A 25,503-nucleotide genomic window follows, 5' to 3' on the forward strand; every position below is an offset into this window, starting at 1 on the left:
AAAGGGCAAGCACAACTGGGATTAAGGGGAGTTTGTAAATCTAGAATCTTCCAGTTTTTAATGTTTTAACAAGTTGCATTTTATGATAGTTTTGCTAGTTAGTTTACAATCTGCTCTGGTGGGCAGATGAGCACGAGTTGAAGTCTTAGAAAAAAAGAAGTTAATTGCTATCGAACCAGCTTACATTAAAAAATGGAATAAATTGATACAATCAGCCCTTTGTATCACAGATTCTGTATACACAGATTCAACCACTGATGTCTTGAAAATACTGCCCCCCCCCCCAATCCATTAAATGAGACTGGAGTATCTACAGATTTAGGTATCCATCGAGGATGCTGGAATCAAACCCCAGAGGATGCCAAGGGACCACAATACAGGCAGTCCCCGAGTTACAAACATCTGGGATGAGACAACAGAAAATGAGAGAAATCTACCCCTTGGTAGGGAAATTCACTCCTTGAAGAGTTATTATCATGGGGAAAAAGTGACTCCACTGAAACTATCACTAAGCCTTGATTCCATAACAAGTCAAATTTTTCAACATCCAATTCTCACATGGAGAGAAAGTGAGATGAAATCTTCTGAACAGGGACACAGACAGCAAAGGAAACCATAGGGATATTAATATTTCCCTATGCTATCCAAAGCTATCTATCTATCTATCTATCTATCTATCTATCTATCTATCTATCTATCTATCTATCTATCTATCTATCTGGCTGGCTGGAGTTACACTTTAAAATGTACCTATTCCAACTTACAAACAAATTCAACTTAAGAACAAGCCTACAGAACCTATTTTGTTCGTAATTTGGGGACTGCCTACAAATCAAGATGATAAAAATCTGTGTCAGGAAGTGAATGATCAACTGTGGCTCCATCCTATCTCCGTATTTGCCCCTTCAAGGTAAATATTATAGAAATATGTCAGTGTCTGGAAAGTGTACCAGGTCTTACCTAACATGTAAAGTAAGTATGGCTTAATGCTGTCAAGAACACATTGGAAAAATTACTGAGCCATTGTGTTGGAGATGTTTAATCATTATTATGCTGTTGTGAAGAACTTCCAATCATGCTAAAATTTCACTGTTCTTCTGTAGTAGAGGTGGGTGAAAATGTAATAGACGCACCACTGAATTTGTACTGCAGTCTAACCAACAGACTGACCAGATGTGAAACGACACAGCTTTTGTCATCATTTTGGGAAGAACTAGTCATCTGCTGTATCTGAATTATATTGTTCAAGCTTTGGAAACATCTGGCACGGGGAACCTTATTTCATCCTACTTTAATCTATAGCACACTGTTGTTTCGGTAACCAAAGTCACAAGAGTACCAACATCATGTAGTTTTTAAAATACAAAGATGAATAAAGTTTGACTTGATAACTGAATTCTTCTCAGCTCTGAGAAGGCAAGGTCAAAATGGACACAGGAAACTTTGGAACCTGTTATGTACTCTAAAAAATATCATAACTACTGCTCATACTCAATAGTAATTACCATGATTATGTGTACGCTTTTCACTTTGTTACTGTCTTACCACTTTCCCCTCTCTACAAACAGAACTGAATAACCTCATTGGTTTTAAGTGGGCTTGTTCAAATATCTTTTCATTTGGACTGACTTGTCTTCATAAAACATTTGCAACTACAAAGCTCGTATTACCACAACTAAACAGAAATCTGACTCCATAGGAACACACATGTTGGCACAGCAGCTACACAGGAAATAAATACAGGAAGTTCCTTTGGTAAGACCAACACAATAGTTTAGAGTACAGAGATTAAGAGGCCTTGATTCAAAAGACTATTTACATTCAACCATAGCATTGGGACATTTTTTTTAAAAAAAATAAATCTTTGCCTACTTACCAGGGGTGCGGGTTGCAGTCATTAATATCTAGACAGAGAAGATTAAAATTGATTACTCCATTGCAATATACAGCTAATATTAGGTGTGGATCTTGATTTACAGATCCACATATGAAAGCTCATATGCACACATCACATTCCTGGACCAAATATCTTCCCTCTCAACTTCAGTGGCAACAACCACTCTACACCCTTATCCTATCTGTGTTTATATATATATAAACAGGGGAGCCTTCAAATCAAATCAGACATGCTGATGTACACAGTATAGAGAAATACTTTTTATTCTATAAAGAATGAATGAGGGACCAATGGGTGAAGTTTTCTTGACCTGCTAACTTGTCCCTTCTTGATCACCACAGAAAAACCTTCATCTAGCAATTATGATGCTGATATTGTGCAAGTCTATGGTAGGCATGTCTATGAAAGGGCCGGGCTGTGGTGCAGCTGGCTAGTAACCAGCTGCAATAAATCACTACTGACTGGGTGGTCATGAGTTCGAAGCCCAGGTCGGGTTAAGCCCCCGACCATTAAATAGCCCGACTTGCTGTTTACTTAAGCAGCCGAAAGACAGTTGCATCTGTCAAGTAGGAAATTTAGGTACGCTTTATGCGGAAGGCTAATTTAACTAATTTACAACACCATAAAACTGCCAGCAACATGCTGGAAAAGAATGAGGAAGTACAGTCACTAGTGGATGGTGAAGCAACAGCTCCCCCTGTGGCCGGAATTGTGAAGCTGGAAATATTAAATGCCTCTGTGTGTGTCTATACTGTATGTTGTTTGTCTGATAGCATTGAATGTTTGCCATATATATGTTCATTGTAATCCGCCTTGAGTCCCCTTCGGGGTGAGAAGGGCAGAAATACTACAAATAAATAAATAAATAGGCATAACAGGCAATATTTATTTTGTCTCGCTTGCTACTTCTTATTTCTCCCATTCTTCTTTTGACTTTGGAATCTTAGTAACTGGTATCCTAAGGCAGACCCAGACTTTGAAACAGACACTGTTTCTGTGTATTTATACTATAGGCAGAAAAAAAAGAAAGGGAAGGTAAAAAGAACACATGGATTGAGCCTCTAGCTGGCAGCAACTGGCAGGACTTGAAGAACTTTCTCAGATAAACACATGCCACCCATCTCAGGTTCCCTCTTCACTGCACTGCATTTAAAGCAGGAAGCAATGACAGACTATTTGAAAGTAAAGTAACAAAGCATGTTTAATCCTAGTCTGCTGCCTCATGGGATGGGAAGGCATGCCTTCATGTGATAGTAATTTTTAGAGATCTAGCAGAACTCGCTTATCTCTTGAGACCCACAACATATAATAAGGTGGGTGGAAAGTCTGTTCCTATGAGCATGAAGGTGACCCTGGAGTCCCTTTCTGTTGATATGCTACACAGGCATCAGTGTAAACCAAAAACGTGTTCTAATTATTTTACTTCTACAAACTGTAGTGCAGATTGAGTATCTCTTACGCTTGGGCCCGAATCAGTTTGAACTAAAATGTGTAGTATTTAGTGGGCCATTTCATAGAATCTCCACAAACAGATCAGGGAGGAGGGAGCTGAAAAGCCTGGCAAAACAGATTAAGGGAGCAGGATTTTATCTGGTTCCTGGATAGGAAGGGGTTAAATTTGCAATATACTTGGGACAGGGATCTACCACATCTTCTTTCCCTCCCCCAGCAACATTTTTTTGGAAAGCTTCCTAGGCTCCTTCTCCAGAGAGGGCACTGCTGGGAACTCACTTTCCCAGCAGCACTGGCATAGGGAGGGCATTTTGGAGTATAATGGGAATCATAGTTTCTCTCTCTCTCTCTTTCTCTCTCTCTCTTTCTTCTCTCTCTTTCTGTTTCTCATCCAGTGAAAAGCCTGGTTGTGTCCATGCTCTGATTGGCTGAGAATGAACACAACAGGCAATTCCCAGAACCCTCTCTTGCAGTTTGTCTTATTTAAAAAAAGATTATGGTTAAAACTTAAAATAATTCTAAAAAATCAGTAGATTGGTGAGTTGGCAGACCTGCAGTTGTAAATGGGGTCTAAAACTGAGGTAGGTTTCATGCACATAGCCCTTAAAATGACTGAGGATTGATCTATTAAAATTTCGCATTGCAGCCAATAGGCCGAGTCTCTGACGAATGAAAATGGCAACACCCCTACCCCCCCCCCCCCCTCCAACTAACTTCCCGGTAAACAGAATGAGTGGTTAGCAGACAATGGACCCCGAAAGAGGATGTCTTCTGACCTAATTGCACACCTCTAGTATCTCTTATTCAGACTTCTGAGTGACCGAGAGACAGTGACATCCTTGTTTTCTGATGTTTAATATATACAATCTTTGCAAAAAATTATTTAAAATACTGTGTATAAAATAACTTCTGTGATATGCATACACTGTATTTCAACTTGGATCCTATCTCCATGATAGGAAATCATTATGGACATGCAAGGTTTCTAAAAAAATCCTATATTTAAAACATTTCTGCTTCCAGGTATTTTAAGTAAGGGGTGCTTAATCTATACTTCAGCTCTTTAAGAGCATTGAAAAATGTGGGATGAAACCCAGACAGAAAACATTTCTGTTACAGTATTCAGATTGGCATGCCAGGCCTAAGAATTAGCTTGCATATCAGTACTACATTTACTTAATGTGAGTTTAGGGTTTTTTTTTTTTGAACTGCAGCCTCAAAAATCCTCCACCAGACTGCATTGGGAGTTTCTCTGAGTTGCAGTTCAAAAAGTAAGCTTCCCAAAGTCTGGATTTCAATTTGCACTCTAATCTGAAGGATATACGAAGAAATTCTCCTTTTCTTTTCTTATTTAAAAATGGAATAATATATATTAACACTAGAAATATATTTTCAGGCATCACAAAACACCTTGTCCTCACAGAAATACTAGAATATGAAAAGCAGTGCTTCATACATGCCGCTCCCACAACCGTTTGTACAAGTAAATCATAGCAATCAACTTTGTTTATAGCGCATAAAACAACTTAACAAATGCTATTAAAGGTAATTTCAAAGCAGACTAGATGTAACCATTTGTGCACGTTCCGTCTTGAGGTACAAAGCCAAACTTAGCCATACCTATGAAAAATCAGCGTATTTGTATGCTGTTAAAATCCCTAAATGTAATACTGACAGTAACTGTTCTAACACAATGGGTACCTCAGTCTACAATGCATACGGTAATGGCACCCAATCCTACGCATCCACAAACTCACTGATATCCAAAGGACGAATATATACAGAGTTTAGAACCATCCACTGGTATACAAAGAGTTGAGATATTCCAAAGAACTGCTGAACTCAACAAGAAAAGAAGAAGACACACTTACTCTGAGTGCATGTACGCCCTTCCCAGCCTTCTTTGCAGATGCATGAAAAGGAATCCCCACTGCCAACACAGGTGCCACCATTCAAACAAGGGTTGGGAGTACAGCTGCTGTTCTTTGCTTTGGTAGAAAACAAATAGGTCATTATAATAAAACTTTACTAACTCTAATTTGATTTTAATACAGAAGAGATAAGTATGAAACGTACTCTAAATTTTTTAAAATCATGTTTAGACTTTAGTCCATATTAAAAATATTCCCAAGCAGCTTAAATACAACTAAAATAATAGAATCATAGAATTGGAAGAGACCTCGGGCCATCCAGTCCAACACCCTGCCAAGAAGCAGGAAAATCGCATTCAAAGCACCTCCGACAGATGGCCATCTAGCCTCTGCTAAAAAGCCTCCAAAGAAGGAACCTCCACAATACCACACTCCAGCAACTGATACAGCACCAACAGCTTGGCAAAGAAACTCTTGGCCTGGTTTCTTCAAGATCCACCCATTAAAAAGTGCTAGGCAGTCCTTTTAACAGTGAAGGAGGCAGCTACCGTGTTTCCCCGAAAATAAGACAGTGTCTTATATTAATTTTTGCTCCCAAAGATGTGCTAGGTCTTATTTTCAGGGGATGACTTATTTTTCCATGAAGAATTCACATTTATTGTTGAACACAAAATGAACATTTATTATATACTGCACAGTAGTTGTCATCACAAACCAGCATAACCAGACAAACTGTGAATCCTATCAAGAATGTCTTGTTACTACCATTATTTACATGTACAACAATCTATGGTATATACATTTATTGATCCTGCATGCTCTGGTATTATGTTTGCCGGGCGTGCTTCCAAACACAAACTTTGCTAGGTCTTACTTTTGGGGGAGGCCTTATATTTAGCAATTCAGCAAAACCTGTACTAGGTCTTATTTTTCGGGGATGTCTTATTTTCGGGGAAACAGGGTATGTGTTTCTGCATGTGCAAGTGAGAAAATGAACAACTGCAAAGTGGAAAACCAGAGTGGGTCCTGGCTGTTGGGTATTATTATTATTTATACCCCACTATGGGAGCCCCCGGGGGCGCAGAGGGTTAAACCGCTGAGCTGCTGAACTTGCTGACAAAAAGGTTGGCGAGGGAGCGAAGTAAGCTTTTGCCAACCTAGCAGTTCGAAAACATGCAAATGTGAGTCGATCAATAGGTACCACTTCCCTGGGAAGGTAACAGTGGTCCATGCGTTCATGCTGACCTCATGACCCTGGAGGCATTTATGGACAACACCGGCTCTTTGGCTTAGAAATGGAGATGATAACTACCCCCCAGAGTCGGACACGACTAGACTTAATGTCAGGGGAAAACCTTTACCTATACCTCTCTTTATCTCTCCCACAGGAGACTCAAATCAGCTTAACATAAAAAAACCCAGTATACAATTTAAAATATACAAATATCAAACAGCATTAATCCTCATTAGTATTAAAAACAATTCAGATAAAATGAGTCAAGAATTTTTTCAACTGATATTTATTACCCTGTTACAAAGGTTGGACTTCTACCCATAGTATTGCCTCTGCTATCTTATCTCAAGATCTTTCGGAAGTACTAAACTTAAAGGAAAGAAAACTTCTTCACCTACAGCACATTTCTTGAGAACTCAAAATTGGTTTAAATTTTTATGACTTGCACTTTGCTCTGTAGAATAGCAAAAACTAACTATGTTTTCTCTTGGTCACTAGACTGGGCGAAGGGAGAAACACAGACAGATTATAATTAGCCTCTTCAACAAAGCAAATGACCTTCCAATCTGAAGGTAAAAAACTTACCAATGTTGCAAGTGCTTCCTTTCCACTCTGGAGGACAAGAGCACCGAAAAGTATCCCCATCATCGTAGCACGTTCCTCCATTGGTACAAGTACTTGCATCACACTGGTACTCACCTAAAAGTCATGACAATAAATGTAAAAACATGATCATTCGAACAAACTTTTTATCCCCTATAGAAGACAGAGTATTTTTTTAATAACATGGGATTAGGGATTCTATTACAACATTATCCCTTTTTAAGCATTTTTAAGAAACCAAGGAAGTTTGGGATGGGGGATAACTTCTGCTTTTGAAAAATGATAGCTAAAATACTTCAATCTCTTCTCTTCAGATTCCTTCAACACACTGTGCCAAGTTTTTTAACTTGGTGGTTTCATACGGTGAAAAGCAGATAATTATTAGACTTGTTTGTACACAACATCCTTCATCAAATCCACTGGAAAACCTTTAAGAGCTTCCTTTCCAACTTCTGATTATTTTCAACAATATTCAGAACCTACTTACTTGAATGACATGTTTTGCCTTTCCATCCATTTCTACATTCACAGTAGAAGTCATTCTCCAAATCAATGCATCGGCCACCATTATGACATGGACTGGGCGAGCAATCATTAACATCTAAGAAGACAGAAAAAAACCATAAGAAATAAGAAATATTTGAGTGGACTACTAGAAGACAGACAACATTCTCAGTTGTTGCAACTGTAGAAGCAGCTAAGGACTAGTCTTAGGAACCCTAATAAAAATGACATGGAGGCTATTAAGACGGCTAGGCAATGATCCCTCACAAGCTAATACCCATGTCAACATAAAGGCAGATCAGATAGCGCATCAACTTTTGAAGAATGGGAAATCCAAACTTTCCACCAAAGTAGGAAGGAAACCAATAGTCAGACAACTAGATAATGAGAACAACAATTTTCATGAACCTTTTGCATCTACCGAATTGTACATGGCTCTCAATAAATATAAAATGGCAAAGCAGCTGGCTTGGACGATCTACGGATGGAACAAATTAAGAACTTTGGCCCAAAAGCATAGTGCTGGCTGCTGAAGCTGATGAACAACCACATTGCATCCTGTCAAATTCCCAAAATCTGGCTGAAAGCAAGAATCATCGCCTTCTTGAAACCAGGCAAAGACTGTAATGACCCAAAAAGATATAGACCAATCTCCCTGTTGTGCCATCTTTACAAAGTTCTGGAGACACTTATTTTGCATAGAATTATGGAAAAAACAGACCCATGTTTGATTCCAGAGCAAGCTGGCTTCAGGAAAGGCAAAAGCTGCACATCATAAGTGTTGAATCTGACTCAGCAAATAGAAGATGGGGTTGGAAGGCAGCAAATTACAAGAGCTATCTTCATAGACCTGTCAGCAGCTTATGACACTGTAAATCATTGCCCTCTTCTGAGAAAAACTTATAATACCACAAAGGACTACCACCTCACCCGCTTCATAGGAAATCTGCTACAAAACAGGAGCTTTTTTGTTGAATTCCAGGGTGAAGGAAGCAGATGGTGAGAAAAGTAGTATGGCCTCCCTCAGGGGATTGTGCTTGCTCCATTAATTTTTAACATTTACACAAATGACCTGCCACTGGCAGAAAAGACAGAGAATTTCATCTATACTGACAATCATGCCATCACTGCCCAAGCAGGGAGCTTTGAAATGGCTGAACAGAAGTTCTCTGAAGCGTTAGGTGCTCTTACTGCCTATTATAGGGAAAACCAGCTGATCCCTAATCCATATAAAACACAGAGGTGTGCTTTCACCTTAAGAACAGACAAGCATCTCGAGCTCTGAGGATTACCTGGGAAGGAATCCCACTGGATCATTGCAGCACACCAAAATACTTGGGAGTTACCTTGGACCTTGCTCTGACTAAGTGGGTGCAAGAAATAACATTGTACGAAAACTGACTGGCACAACCTGGGGATCAGAACCAGACACAGTGAAGACATCTGCCCTTGTGCTTTGCTACTCTGCTGCTGAATACGCATGCCCAGTGTGGAATACATCTCATCACATTAAAACAATGGATGTGGTTCTTAATGAGACATGCCACATTATTACAGGATGTCTATGTCCTACATCACTGGAGAAATTATACTGCTTAGCCGGCATTGCACCACTTGACATCTGCCGGGAAGTAGCAGCCTACAATGAAAGGACCAAGACATCTCCGGCCCATCCCCTGTTCGGATATCAGCCAGCACGCCAACGCCTTAAATCAAGAAATAGCTTTCTAAAGCCTACAGAGATACTCGCAGGAATACCTTAGCAAGCGAGAGTCCAAAAGTGGCAGGCTAAAACCCAGAACCTCAATCAGTAGCTGACGCCAGATGAGAAACTCCCACCTGGGCACACAGAAGACTGGGCAATTTGGAAGGCGCTGAACAGATTGCCCTCTAGCACCATGAGATGCAGAGCCGGAGCCCCCGGTGGAGTAGTGGGTTAAAGCCTTGTAACCTGAAGGTTGGGTTGCTGACCTGAAGGCTGCCAGGTTCGAATCCCACCCGGCAAGAGCGCGGATGAGCTTCCTCTATCAGCTCCAGCTCCATGAGGGGACATGAGAGAAGCCTCCCACAAAGATGATAAAAACATCAAAACATCTGGCCATCCCCTGGGCAACGTCCTTGCAGACGGCCAATTCTCTCACACCAGAAGCGACTCAGGTTGCTCCTGACATGAAAAAAAAATGCAGAGCCAACCTTAAGAAATGGGGCTAAAAAGTGGAGTCCGCGACATGCGACACGCGACTGTGGAGAACAGCAAACCACAGACCACTTACTACAATGCAGTCTGAGCCCTGCCACATGCACAATGGAGGACCTTCTAATAGCAACACCAGAGGCATTCCAAGTGGCCAGCTACTGGGCAAAAAACATTTAGTATTAATGCCAAGTTTAAAAAAAAACCCAAAAAGACCTTGTGTTTTCAAACACGTTACAGCTTGTACCCTCGGTTTGCTTCTGACACGAGAAATAAATAATAAAAATGAGCCAAGTTGAGGTATGTAGAAACACGTTCTGATCTAGATGAAAATGATATGTTAACTATAGACTCTCTGAATATATAGCCTTAAGCTATTTTATCCCGTGTTGACTCCTAAGCACCAACACAGAGGAAGCTAGCTGTGGCAAGTCTACTATGAAATCAAATTCCTATTGATTTAATCTAGTACAGTAGAGTCTCACTTATCCAACATAAACAGGCCGGCAGAACGTTGGATAAGAGAATATGTTGGATAATAAGGAGAGATTAAGGAGAAGCCTATTAAGCATCAAATTAGGTTATGATTTTAAAAATTAAGCAACAAAACATCATGTTATACAACAAATGTTTACAGAAAAAGTAGTTCAATATGCAGGAATTACTGTATTTATGAATTTAGCACCAAAATATCACGATGTATTGAAAACATTGACTACAAAAATGCGTTGGATAATCCAGAACGTTGGATAAGTGAGTTTTGGATAAGTGAGACTCTACTGTACTTCAGACTGTAGCTCTGTATATTTCAATTATATTAGTCTGCTTCACAAGACTGTTGGATGAATGAACCAGCTAAGAAGGTCATTAATGTTTTACATTTAGATCTGGGACCGCTATGAAACCAGAATTTGGAATCTTAACCTATGGCACAACACGCATCCCCCAGAGAGGTCCTCAGATTAGTAAGCTAAGCAGCTTGATGTACATACGATATTTGAGTCAATCCCTGCTACTTCTCCAATTGAAGCATTTTGTACTATAACACAACAAACAAATTTCTGCCCAAAGCAGTCAAGAAAATACTCACTATCATGCAGCAGATGCAATACTATTTGATATTAAATCAATGGTCCCATTCAATCTAAGGTAATTTCAATGTATATCACACAGAGAGAAATCTGACCACTCTGGTCTGGATTGAACTCTAATTTTTAGCCGGATACTAAAATTTATTCCTGGAAATCTGCTCAAATTGTAGTAAGCAATTGAAACACTAAGCATACTGATTATCAAAGGCATCTTAAAAATGAAAACAATATAAACTGGAAAATAAGAGCTACTTTCTTCCTTTTTAATTAATCAATTCATATATAAGGCAAAGATTTTGGAGCTTTTTGTCAGATACATAACAAACTAACTTAACTTATCCATATTTTTTAAGGTGAGAGAGAAGTCCCATGGCTACTTCTGCTAGGTTAACATTTAGTTGTACTCACTGATATCACAAAGTTTTCCTTCCCAGCCATTCTGGCAGAAGCACCTGAAATTGTTGATTTCATCGATGCAAGTCCCGCCATTCTTGCAAGGTTTTCCCAGGCAATCGTTAATATCTAAAGATGAAAGTACACAAGTGTATAGAACCATTTTATCTGGTATAATATGGGACACATTTGGTAGTAAATTATTTCTCATAGTTACAGAACTTTCTGAAGTAAAAAGCTTCAATAAATCCAAATTTAGGACACATCGGTGTTTAGAAAAGTTCTGGACATGCTGGCTGAAGAGTAATCATGGGTCATGTAGTCCAAAAGCAGCTTGCCCAGTTTTGGTTTTACAATTAAATATACCCCTTAAAATACTCCACTGGGATGCTTATCAAAGACATCAGTGCATTGACCACCTGGAGCCTAGTATAGTCATGGAAACCTAGTACAGTCATGGAAACCCACTAATGAAGGAAGATGTGCTCCCTCCTTAATTAGATACAGGACACTGGACTAGATAGGTTTTATATTTTCATCTTCTGAAATATATTTGGAATGTGACAATTGCTTATTTGAAGATCCTGCATCTGTATTGCTAATTTTGCCTATACGGCAAATGCATCAAGTCTTGTTCATCCAATCTGGAATTTAACAATCTAAAAAAAAATGTATGTCTATTTGTATCAAAACTATATAGAAAAGAACAGAGATGGGCAAATCAGGGGTTTCAGGGCTTATGTCTTTTTTGAAAAAAGAATCCTGAAATGTAGTAACAGTAACATAATTCACAATAGGGACTCTGTTTTGAGGAAGAAAATTTAAGGGAATATGGAAATCAAGAGTCTGAACATGCTTAGTCCAGAAGAAACCTTAGTTGTGTCACACAGAACTTCATTCCAGGTCTCAGAAGCTTGTTTCCCTACAGTTTAATTGTAACGAAAGACTGCTGAATTAGGTATCTCTTGGGTCATTGAAAGATCTACAATAGATCCTGACTGAACATCTATCTAGCCCACGCGAACAATTCTTGTCAAGAGAGTGGAGTGATGAGAGTTGGATTACAGTTCCTGGCATTTGCTATTCCACTAAGTTAGAAGACAGCAGGCAGTCATTTTGCCACGCAGTATCCAAGCAACATACAAACATTTCTGAACAAAATCATAAAGAAATGTATTCAAGCCCTTGCCCCATGCACCCAAATGCATTATTTCATCAACTAGCCAATGAATCTTTCAAGAGTTTGTGGATCAGTAGACATGATTTAACACTGTCACTATACTGAGTATGGAAAGACATCTGCCCATGCTCATGCAGAAAGCCAATTGCTTCTATTCATAGAAATGGACAGCCTGGACTAGTCTTTCTATCCTGAATTGACAAACGAGGCTCTCAATCTCATGAGGCACCTCATCTGAAATAATTTTAAATTAAAGTCCAAGCTTTAAGGCCTTTTTTTGGTGAAACATTCTTACTTCACTTACTTTCATGACAGTATGTTCCAGTAAAGCCCTTCTCACAGGCACAAGTGAAATTGCCTCCTGCTTGACTGACGCACCGTCCATGAGGCCCACACACATTGGAGGAGATTAAGCGGACGCCTTTCCGGGTAGCATTTGTGAAGACCTCTATTGTACAGCTGTCTATGACTAAGAATAAGAAGAGAGGGTTTAAAAAACAAAACAAAAACACAAGACCAACACGTATGCTTCTAAGCTCTTGATAGAAGTTGTTTCATATAAATCAAGTCTTGGAAATTTCAGTAACATTTAGCAAAAAGAAATAGAAAGTCTCGCTTTGTAAGTAGAATATTGCTCTTGTAATGTTAAATTATTCATGATGCCAATTTTTTTTAACTTAATTTTATTCAACAATTAGAAAGTTGGATCAATTCAGAGGAATGTGAAAGAAATAACTGTGTGAGATATCTAATTTTCTGTGGGAGGACCAGTATGTTTTGGTTTCCTGTTAAAATTAACTCACACACATAGCATTTCTTTTTAATTCACTTTGTATGGTAAGACTTGCCATACTAATTAACAAAAAGCAGTTTCACATATAGCCACTTCCCCTGCGTCAAAATAATTTCTAATGATTTCTGAGATCATGGCCTCTACAATGATTTCTCTCTCTCCTGGAACAGAAGATACCTTTGCAAGAATTATTTTTGCAGTGATCCTTGAGATGCGAGCAGTTCTTTCCATCATAGTCATCAGAGCAAGCACAGTAATAGTCATCCCTCAGATCATAACACTTAGCTCCATTCTGGCAAGGATTGGGCTTGCAGAGATCAGTATCAATCTACGAAAGATTTAGACGTCATCAGCCAAATTATCTTGAAACATGTCAACAAGTAATGTTGAATCATACATACATTACATTTACTTCAACCTTTACAAGTTGAGTACTCAATGACAACAGTACAATATGACCCCTGTATCCGCAGGTGATATATTCCTACACTGTGGAAATAGAAAACCATGGATAATATAAAGTTACCATAGAGTCACACTCGCTAGGTTCTAAAACACAACAATATTATGGTAACTTTAGGCAACAGTATACCACAGAATCACCTGGAAGACCTAAAAAAAATCCTAAAATTTGTCAGATGCAGATAGGTGAACTTGTGAATACCAGTCCCACAGGCAGGGGAGACATGCTGTATCTTGCCAAGTATACTGTGCCTTATTACAGAGAAATACAACTCATATATCCAAACAGTGACTCTTTCTAAAGTAAGACAGATGTATTTTTATGTTAAGAAGCCCTTTTTGTTTACTGCAATTCAAAATTCAGTCCCTGACCCACTTTATTTAACCAGGGTTTGCTGCCTGAGTGAGAAACCGTTCTACAGAGGAACAAACTATGGCTTGCTTTCTGTCCAGTCTCTATCCTGATGTTTTGTGAAGGCATGCAAAAAACAAACCAGGGGCAAATAAAGCCAGAGTTCATACGACAACAAAATCTCATCTCCTGATTGTGGTTAACCATGACTAACCACAATCTATAGAGATAAATTTGGAGGCAAAACCATGCCAGAATTCAGCAAACCACAAGATTTCCTGTTATATTGGTTTTTCAATCCATCTCTTTCATCTATTTCTCTTTTCTTCTCTCTATGCATAAGATCAAAAGTTTCCACCAAAAAGGGCCATGCCCATCCCACATGTGCTCTTATGTAAAACAATACTAGAGGAGTTCAATAATATTATTCTTAAAAAACAAAGTACTTTGTTGACTTTTGGAAAACCAACAACAAATGGTAATGAGCTGGTGTCCAGTAAATACACTATCCACATTAAAAAGCAGTTCCTCTACACAAAAAAGGAAACTGAGCTACTCAGTTCTCAACTAAAATGGCAATACCAATCCCACTCTCCACATACTCCCCCATTTTCTATTTAAAAAGCCACGAAGGCAATCATGTATGTCATGTAGCTTTTAATTTCCCCTTACAGACTTTAGCTGCTTAAGATACTATAAGCCTCATGATCTCTCTCTCTCTCTCGCTGTTTTTCCTCCAAGAAGATCAAGACAGCATATATGCGTTTCCCCCTTTGTATTATGCAAACATGACACAGACAGGATTATATGTGTCACTTCCAGAAATGATGCACACTTGGCAGAACTCCCAAGACCTCTGGACTGCTCCTTCCAGGCAAGAGAAAATAATGCTTGGAGGTGCTGAAGGAACAGTGTTAGAATTTATCAGGGAACTGTTTCTTCCAAGTGCTTGAAATACTTAAGTTGTTGTTTTTGTTATCGACATCATCATCATCATCATCATCATCATCATCATCATCATCATCATCATCATCATCATCATATCTTGCTCTGATCTCCACTGAGATGCAAAGCGGCTCACATCATTAAAAAAAATTGCCATTTACAATCTACAGCGTACAAATATTAAAATAGAATTAATCAAACCAATCAGTTAAACCCCTTAAAACAACCACAACAATTCAGTAATCTAATACCATACAGCAACCCCTGGCTTGCTTTTAAGAACCTTCTTAGCATGAATATCTTAAACGGCTAATTATGTATAAATCTGTGCAAAAGATTCATATAGATTTAGAATGTGCTCTGACTGTAAGTCATTCATCAGTTACCATCATTTACCAGTTACTTAACAGTTACATGGAATAGTCTTTATTTTTAAAGTAAATCTGTCTTGCTTCCAATGTGGAAGCTTATGAACATTTTGTTCATGCACAGTAAAGTTTTGTCTTTTTAATTCTGTGAATGTGTACATTAGGGCAAGGTGGTTTAAAACTGATTTGTTACTATTATCATGATGAAATTGCCAAATTTAAACAAGTATGTAAACTTTTACACAGATGAATCCTTATAAGGAAGTGACTAATCAGAATATAGTTGGTCTTATGTCAACTACATTTGTTTTAAAGCAGCATCTATGTATCAGCAAACCAGGCACAGCACCTACAAGAGAAAGTCTATGCTTAGGGGCTATGGTAATGCGTACATTCTCCATAATTTTTCCATGAGTCCATCAAACCTGAAGTTATTTTGGAGATACTCAGAATTGTCTCTGCCTACCTATGATTCAAAGTATTTATTTTCTTTAGCAATGTAGGGTATTAAAAGGGCAGCAGCGAAGGGGGGGGGGGGGAGGTTGACAAAGCATATCTCCCAGAAGTATTACATATTCCCTATTTGTTTCAGTCTATTACGGTTTGTTTTTCTTCTATAGCTTAGCTTCTGTAATGGCCTGGAAAGCTTTCTCTAATTGGAGGTAGACATTTCCTGCAATGCTAAGGGCATTCTGCCAAATTCATCATTATTCATCTGACAACCAAGTTACAAATCAATGCAGCAGCCAAAAGTCCATCTGCACCAGCTCTGGACGGTTCGGAGTGCTTCTTTGCAGGTGGAAACTGTGGAGCATGTCTTGTTGTACTGCTCTTTTTACCGAGACCTTTGTAAACATTTTATAAATCCAATTTTAGAAAGTTTACCAGGGAGATCTGTAAGGTTTTATGTTGATTATCTTTTGGCAAACCAAGACCCCAAAATTACTGCCAAAGTTGCTAGCTTTTGTGCAGCAGCTATAGCTTGTCGGTGCAAGATGTTGCCAAGGTTTTAGTAGGTTTTAATATTTACTTCAGCATTTACCTTTGCCATTTTAGCATATAAATGTTTTATATCATTTTAACTACCACATTCAATACTGTGTTTTAACCTTGTTCTTCACTGTGTTTCTTAATATCTAATTGCATATGTTTCTATGCTATTCTGATGCTTGTACATTTTATGTTGCTGGTCATCGACCGTAATAAATAAATATATATAAACATCCCATATGCATGGGTCACACAGACCATGAAGAACAGTTGAAGACAGAAGTGTCCATACTGGTGTGGTTCCCAACCTTTGGATCTCTACATGTTTTGGGTTATAGCTCCTAGAACTACTGACAGTTGCCCAAACTGGCTGGGGCTTCTGAAAGCAGAAGTCCCAAATACCCGGAGAATCAATTGTTGGAAACCACTAGCGGTTAGACCAACAACACTATTCACAGTTTTTGATAAGGGAGATGAGCCCATGTATTTTCATGTTTGTTCTTAAATTTGTCCACAATGCCTGGTCACGAGCAACCTCCTGCAAAACTATGCTTGTTTTCGAGTTTGTACAGAAGAAGTGGGCTGCTGTATTACTAAAATTTTGTGTTACTCAAAGATTTATTTCCAAAATTTAAGTCAACCATAATATTAACAATATCAAAGTATCTTTCACCTCACAAAATACTCCTGAGAAGTCTTGTGGACACACACAACGGAATCCATTGACCAGCCTCTCACAGTGGCCTGCATTTTTACATGGGTTGCTTGCACATTCATCAATTTCTGTTTCACAGTTCTTTCCAATGAAACCCCGAGGGCATACGCAATGATAACCATTTGCTTCAGCCTAAAGAAAAGGAAAGATCAAAATGAGTGTTGCTCATTTTCAGGGAAGAGTAGAAATATTTCTTCATATCCATTCAAAGTATGTGTCGCTTCTTGCCATCAAAGTAATCTTGAAATAATTTGGAAATATTTACAGAACCAACAGTCAATATAACAAGGGAATATGTAACAATATAATCTCTATACAACAAAATATCAAACCTATAAAACATGAATAAATTAAAAAGGAAAACAAAACTATTACTGTTGATCTACAATACAAGTTGAGTATCCCTTATCCAAATTGTTTAAGATCTGAAGTGCTTTGGAATTTTGGGAGTTTTAGAATATGCACTTGCATTTGTTTATGAGTACACAATGAGATGTTTTGAGAGATAGGACCCAACTCTGAACACAAAATTCATATACATATATACCATATAAACATAAACTGAAGTTAAAATTATGGAATATTTTAAATTGAAATATGAAACAAATCACCAGAAAACAAATATGTCACTATTTCAGCCACCCACGTAGATGAATTTAGAGCATTTCAGATTTCCAGATAAAGATTCTGCCTATCAATCCAAAATGAACAACACAAAACCACCTGCCTGTATCAGGCATCTAGTGACCAAATACCTGGGGAATTACATCATCGCATGGCATTAAGAAGATAACATGTCTGTATCAGGCAAACCTCCTTGGGGAAAGTCTGCGTGCACCATAGACAAAGGGCATCTAGAGAAAAGCCTCAATTCCAAATTGCCACTTGCCAACTCTCCCTTTGAGCGGGCACAGAAAAAGGCCTCATATGCAGACCCCAGGGTCTGAGTTGATCTATGCAGGAAAAAACAGACTTGGAGGTTGCATGAATTTTTTTCTCACCATTGTAATCTGAATCTCAACACACATTTTTGTATTTTTTCACTCAGAGTCTTTCACTGTGAAAAGTTGTCATTTCTAGCAACTATTTACCTCCTCCTAATTTTTAAACATGTTGAAGTGGAAAATATGTTTGCCTACCCTTCCCCTTCAGGGGTTGAAATCGTGTGGCTTTTCAGATAGTGAGACTGCCAACTTCAAGCATGCCTTACCAATCTCACTATCTGAATAGGATAGGTGCGGAGCCCTTTTAGAAAAAAATGTAGGTAGTTGTTTCAGCAGTGGCCTTGTAAGCCTCTGGTGCAGAGGCTGATGTCATAGAGAAGCTACATACCAGAGTAAGTAGCTCAGCATTTCATGTTTGAATTCTTATAATTCTTGGGCAGATGCCATTTAGTACTACTTTTTAATGAGTTTGCTTCCAAGTTTTCCAATGGCTACTTCAGTGCAACGATTTATCTGATTTTCCACTTAAAAAGTTCATATGGGTGGAACTTCAGCTACCATATTTTATCTATAGTATGCCCATTAAACATTAGTCCTGAAGAGACCTATATGGGAACAGACTTTCTGTGAATTCCTCTCCTTGAAGTTCTACCTTATATTTTAAGCAGGAAAGTCTATCATCTATGGAAATAGGTAAGGATGTTAATGCATGCAAGCAACATTACATCATTATACCCAACAGAATTGCTGGCATTTTAACATATTACTGAACCACAACGTAGTAAATGTAAACAAACTTCATTCCTTAATATTGAAATCAATGGGGCGTAAATGTGATTACCTTGACTGTATGAATGAAGAGTGGATTGTTTTATTAACCTACAATTTCCCTTCACAAAGGAATCTCTCCTTCCTTCTCTACACAATGTCTTGCTAAAAATCTGGCAAATCCTTGAAGGAAAGTGCTAAGCAAGTGCAGTACTAATTGACAGTTTCTAATACCAGTGTTGGGACATGCAGTGGACAGACTGTGTGTAATCTGAACTCAAGCAGCGGTTGGGTGTGTGTGTATATGCGCGCGCACGCACACACACACACACACACACACACATTCTGCTTATGTGCAATCCCAGAACCATAAGGGAACATGGCTGACCTTGATACCTCCTGAGTCTTGCTTTGAAGTATCTGAATTTTAAATAATTTCTCAAATCACTTTAAAAACAAAAGTAAAGAAAAGTAATTTAGCCATACCTTACAAGCACCTCCATTTTGGCACTGCCCGTGACAGTCATTGATTTCTAAGGATAAAATATGCAAAACATTAAAAAGAAAACAGCCTGGGGATATCATTTAAATGAATAGACTGAGACAGAGATTTCTGTTTATAATTTCAAACAGAAAATCTGATAGTTCCAGAGGAAAGGAAATAAAAGTATGGTTGATGCAAGTTTCAGAGCCCAAACAACTGCAGGCAATATGCAAACAAAAATCTTGACACAAATCTCCCCCAAGACCAGAGTTCCTCAGTTACTTGCAGTTAGTCATTCCACAACTAAAAAGCTAAGGCTTTAGATGCAATGAAACATCTCAGAAAGGAGTCATCTTACATGTTTTGGGGGTTTTTGTGTGTGGAAAGGCTTAAAAGTTTGGAAAGGACAGAAAAACCTTAAGAGAGTAATCAAGAGCAGAGTTCTATTTTTGTCTAGAAATAAATTTATTTTTAGGGTCAAGTATATATACTCAAGATTAAATACTGACTGATGTGACAATTTAGTCCTTTCCATCCTGGAATGCAGTCACAGTAATATCCACCAATAAGATTTTTGCAAGAATGAGCATTAAGACAAGGTTTCCCTTCACACTCATTAGCATCTGTGAAAGAAGAGAAAGAAAAGCAGAGAGTGAAGAACAAACCCAGAAATAGACTGCCCTTGCACCAAAGCAAAGCCTTCATGTTTTCCAAATATCAGCTAGATGTCACTGGCTCTGCTGATATGTTTGCTGATATTTTCAACATGCATGCTGTGTCCTATTCCCTAAGCAAGCCTCGATGACTCCAGGATCAGATTTTATATTTCTATTAAAAATCAGGGAAATGATTTAAAGATATTTGTACAAGCTACTGCCCTAAACCTTTAGGGAGGAGACGTGTAATAAAAACTTTCTGAAAAACGTGAGCAGTGGCTGTTTCTGCACTAGGCCATTTTCAAATGCTTAAATAGGGATTACCTGAAACACATCTAGGAAAATACACAATGGTGGCAAAGAAGAACTGCATTTTCCGACATGTTTGTCCCCTGTCACAATCTAGTGGAACTGGAGAATACACAAGCACATCCCTTGTTCAAGCTGGAAATATGAGCTAACTGGTTTGGGTGTGTTCTGTAGTCATTCCTTCTCTCCTGGTTTGATAGGCTCCCGGCACAACAGCTATTTTCATATCTGGAGGGTGCCCTTAATATTATAATATTATATTGCATATTAAAGGATATCAAAGGATGGTTGACAAGTCAGTCCATCAAGCCATCTGCTTTAGCTGAGATGTCTCTGCACATCCCTGAAGCATGCACATGCCATATACATCTAGTAAGGTGCAGGAATAGGGGAGGGGGCAAAGACCACACAAAGAGGAACCAGGAGTCAAAATGAACCCCATAAATTAAAAAAATGCATCCCATAATGAATTGCAGAAGCTCAAAAAGTGCAGGCATACCCTAGTTTCCACCACCACAGAGTTAAAAGATCACCACAATCATGCCAGAGACATTTTAATAACTGTTTCCGCTTGCATCAAGGTAGGAAATAATCCTTTATAGAATATAACATTGCTTTGTACAGAGCCTAGGTGCTCACAGAAAAAATGACAAAGCCCAATTTTACCAGTGAGTAAGCAATAGCTATGTTAAGGCAGCTTTGTCCAAGCTGGTGCTTGCAAATGACCATGGTAACTGGGGATGATGGAGCTTTCATGCCAACATGATTTGGAAGACACCAGTTTGGGGGACAATGCATTAAAGGTGACTGCAGCTACTTTAAAACAACAAATGTCTGTTCCCCTAAAGTAATTTTTCAAGCATCAAGACTTACCAAGATGGCAGGTTAGCCCTTTCCATTGCTGTGGACATATACATTCAAACCCATTAACACGATCCACACAGGTTCCACCGCCAGCACAAGGATTAGATGCACATTCATCAATATCTAGGGAGGTAAAGCGTGGTCTGAGATAGCTTTAGGACCACCAGGTATATTTTCAAAGCAGACAAGGGGACTTAGTAAACATGTTCACAGTACAATGCAACCTTCTTCAGTATCAGCCAGCACTTATGGTCAATATTGAGGGCAAAGACACTCTATAATCCAGGAATATATGGAGGTTATGTGTTCCTCACCCTTCCTCAAGACAAACGCCGTATAACATTCTTTAAACATTCTGAAAACAACTCAATCTATGATGTAGAATAAGGTCTCTTGTTCACATGTGCTGTATCAGGAAAAGATAATAAGCACTTCAGAGAAGTTGACAAAGTGGGCATATACAATTATTAAGCCTTCCATGATTTTAAGCATGGGAAGTAGCAAAAATCTTTATTTCAAAATGGAATGTGAAAAGCAGTCTTGAGAAGCAAAGCAACTAGAGGACTCATTTCGTTAATGCTAAATAACTCAGTTAATGCTTTCGTACAATCAGCATTTTTATTAATCTGTACATTTTCAACTTGTTACCATTTTCATTCATTAAAGGCCTTCTGTTAAATCCAACATGTTACTATATATATCTCTGTGTGTATATATATACATGTACAATCATGTGTGTGTGTGACATGAATTCTAACACTATAGGAAGAGGACACAGTAGCACCAGTGCCAGCCTCGCTTTTCAGTTGATGCTTTCAGATGCTCCTACGTAAAGTTATCGAGTTCAGCTCCTCTTGATAAACTAGTCAGCATCTTGTTGTATGGATCTTGTTAAACACAAACCCACACACTTCTGTCTGATTTTGAAACAAAATGATAGGCAATAAACACACACACACACACACACAACTGCATATCTTTCACTTTTAATCCCTGAACATTGTAGGCATATCTTGGCCAGAAGCAATTATCATAACAACACTTACTGGAAAGCTTTATTAAGCTTTATAACACTTATTAGGTGATGTCAGTGTAACACTGACAAATCTACAACATACGATGTTAAGGCTCTTACTGATACGGTCCAAATAATAATTTTGAAAAAAATACTATGCTGTCACCAGATACAGTTTTACTCCTCAAAACCTTTATACTGAGCATACAATCTTAAGGGCCTTCCCTCTCCCTTTTTGAAATACAGTGATGTGTTTTTAAGATGGTACTTCCTCTGATACACTAATGCCTGCAGCTTAAGAGGATGGAACAAAGTGTTTTGTTGTTGCTGCTCAGATGCTGATTTCATAAAATGACTCATGACAACCATATTGTGACATAAAGAAAAAGTGCAACTTAGCTGCACATCATGAACATTCACCTGTTAAATTCACAAGTATGCATATGCAAGAATGAGTTTACTTATTTGGCTTCTGCAGCAAAGTTTGAGCGAAGCTACACCTACCAATAGCACACGTTGGTCCGCTCCAGCCATCAGGACACTGGCATTTAAAGCCTGATGAAATTTCATGACATGTTCCACCATTAGCACAAGGATTTGATACGCAAGCATGCTCAGCTAAGGAGAAAAGAAAAAACAGCACCTCAACATAGGTTTAAAAGATCTATCTATGGATATACAATAAATAAGGATGCAATTCTTCACAAAGTACTTCACAAGAAAGAAGTTCTTATGCTGCGAGAAAGTATTTGAAACCATACAATTTTCGAAGGCCATTCAGAATCTTCTGCTAAAAATTCACACGATTGTTTTACACAGAAAACATTAATTGCATTGAAAATATCTCAATGCAGAAATATTCCAAAGTGGAATTCCATTTTCTATTCAAATTAATCATGTTTGGGTTTTATGCAGAATAAATCTCAAATTACAGCATTTTCTGCACAGGAATTAGTATTTCTACATGCAGAAAATGTTTTCTCTGCAGAATAATCAAGCGTGAATTTTGCGAAGGACACCAAACTGCATAGATTCTTCCCATCAGTTTATCAATACTTGAAAACGTAAGGCTTAATAAACTATTTTTGTGGGGTTTTTTGAATAACAATTTCATCCCTATGCTAGTAATAAAGCATTCTCTTTAATTTTTCTTAGGTACTACAGTCGCTATCCAGTGCATAAGACTTAGAAATGTATTTCTCTGTGCTTGAAGGAGAAGGGAGACTGTCAAATTCAGGAAGTAATATATTTCAGGGTTTATACGTTTCCTATGAAACAGCCCTGATCCACAGGGTTAGATATTATGCCAGGCATGGTCAGCTGTGGAACATGGCACGGCTTGGGGTTCTCTAGATGCCATTTTTGATGAAATTGTAAGTAACATGATTAGCTTCACATCCACTAGTGCTTTTTGAGGGGTAAATTGATGCTTGAAAAAGTGTAAAGGAGTTTAACTGCATGTCTTGGACCCTTGACTTTTTAAACATGCAATTGGAAGTTTTGGTGAAGCCAAGTGGTTTTATGTACATCATATTCACTGGCTACATGTGGATCGCAGGCTTCTCACTCATATGCGATACAAATAAATAAATAGAAAAATCCTCAAGCTCAAGCAGATGACGTGTATGCATGAATAGTCATTCCTTATTTCTGAACCCTGTCTCATTGGATGAAGTGGCTCTTGGATGGTTGTTGATACTATTATTTTTACTGTGTTATACTTCCCCAATTCTCTATCAAATAAGAGTGTCATAGCTGTAGTGTCTGATGCTCTCTATTTTTAAGTTGTGAAAAACTATAAATAATACGTAAGTCTAGATAGTTTTTAATTTAGGAAAAGTCCCCTTCCCTGGCCCTATTACATATAAGGGGTCAGAGAGGTCTTCAGGCTAGGTAATGCATGCAATTGCTGTTGGTACCGATTTCGCAGTTCTTTCCAGAGTAACCTTCTTGGCAAGCACAGCTATATTCATCTGGTTCTGTATTCATACAAGTTCCACCATTAACGCATGGATGATGATTTCCACAATAGTTCAAATCTAGACAGAAGAGAAGGACACAAGAGTCATATGACAGATGGCTATCTGGAATCTCTCCAGAGAGTACAGGCAAGCATAATTATTATCTCATTTTAATGCATACGGCATCTGCACCCATGTTTCCTTAAAGTACGCTATGACAGTCATTAGTATAAAGAGAAATCTGGGACAATCTCACAAGATGCAGCACATTAAGCCCTTGCACAATAAAGTGTATAAGCGCCTAAACTCATCTGCAACCATGAAGTGAACAGGCAAATGGCACCAAGAGAGACAGAAAACAGATGCCCTCTTGTAAGCATACTCTTTTGTAAACAACAGTTATCAAGTTACCAGCTGGTAATGAGATTTATTTATTTATCACTGTAAAGGAAATGTGGTACCTTTGTTGCAGAGCAGGCCGCCCCAGTTGGTTTCACATTTGCACTCCCATGGGATGGTGCAACTCCCATGAGCACAGCCTGGGTAGGGGACACAGTCATCACAGAAATCTCCTGTCCAACCATAATTACACCTAGACATAAGTGCATGTTAAATGTTAGCAACATGATGCTTAATTATCTATAAAACACATATTCAGGACATGACATTTATTATTTAAAGCAGGCTAGTTATTCACTCTGTAACAGAATACTGGAGTGTTAACAGCGTTTCCTGCTTTTAGAGTGTCATCATCTACTAGTCACACTTCACATAAAGATTAAGAAAACAATATGGTGATTCTCAAAAGCATATGACTCCTATGAAGGAAAATACCCAGGTTAAATGACCAGATAAAGGAGAAACCACTAAATTAATAAATACCCATCCATTTGGTTAATTTTTAAAAACAATTTAAAATACAGAACATTTGCTGGTTTCTAATAAGTTGGTGAAAGAATAGATGGAAAATTTGCTCTTCATTCTTTTTAAAGCCCAGGTATATTTAATAAGGACTTAAAACTCTTGTAAATGTTAACCAGCAAAATTTCTGATAGCTATACTGCTCATTCTCCAATGGGATCCAAATCCCACTGATTCTCATAAGGATTACTTCCAAGCATAATGTTCTTAAAGTTCACAGTAAATTAAAAAGATGTGGAAAATACTTTGTTCATTAACAGATTGCTTTTATTATTTACTATTTGAAAAACACAACAGTAAGTCTGCCTACAAAGAACTCTGTGTCCTTTGTACAGAATAGAGACAGTTCTAACTTTTCATGGTATGCTGTTTGTATTTTCAAAACAGAGAATTGACGTTTATTGTTTTTACTGCTTTTCTTTCCTGTTCCCAGAAACTTGAAAGACCATTCAGGGTGAAAACTAAAACCCAATGAGCCCAATTTGAAAGTTTGCAGACATCTTTTCACCATTACATCTGAAAGGTCCATGCTTCTCC

General features: G+C 38.3%; 1 protein-coding gene across 3 annotated transcripts in view; it reads right to left on the reverse strand.

Annotated features, from left to right (window-relative positions):
- The window catches only part of jag2 (jagged canonical Notch ligand 2), a 108,535-nt gene that overhangs the window by 10,866 nt on the left and 72,166 nt on the right, over positions 1-25,503 (reverse strand). For 2 of the 3 annotated variants that reach the window (XM_003214277.4, XM_062968562.1), the window contains 14 exons: positions 24,507-24,637; positions 24,004-24,123; positions 22,589-22,702; positions 21,079-21,192; positions 19,750-19,863; positions 19,243-19,289; positions 17,003-17,176; positions 13,390-13,540; positions 12,724-12,888; positions 11,255-11,368; positions 7,545-7,658; positions 7,040-7,153; positions 5,221-5,337; positions 1,877-1,904 (listed from right to left, as the gene is read on the reverse strand). In XM_003214277.4, the coding sequence (XP_003214325.1) occupies positions 1,877-1,904; positions 5,221-5,337; positions 7,040-7,153; positions 7,545-7,658; positions 11,255-11,368; positions 12,724-12,888; positions 13,390-13,540; positions 17,003-17,176; positions 19,243-19,289; positions 19,750-19,863; positions 21,079-21,192; positions 22,589-22,702; positions 24,004-24,123; positions 24,507-24,637 (1,617 nt within the window). The remainder of the gene's footprint in view (positions 1-1,876; positions 1,905-5,220; positions 5,338-7,039; positions 7,154-7,544; positions 7,659-11,254; positions 11,369-12,723; positions 12,889-13,389; positions 13,541-17,002; positions 17,177-19,242; positions 19,290-19,749; positions 19,864-21,078; positions 21,193-22,588; positions 22,703-24,003; positions 24,124-24,506; positions 24,638-25,503) is intronic. The other variant, XM_016998117.2, reaches the window with a different exon arrangement.

This window comes from Anolis carolinensis, chromosome 1 (assembly GCF_035594765.1).
Source record: "Anolis carolinensis isolate JA03-04 chromosome 1, rAnoCar3.1.pri, whole genome shotgun sequence".
In the NCBI taxonomy this organism is placed as follows: Eukaryota; Metazoa; Chordata; class Lepidosauria; order Squamata; family Dactyloidae; genus Anolis; species Anolis carolinensis.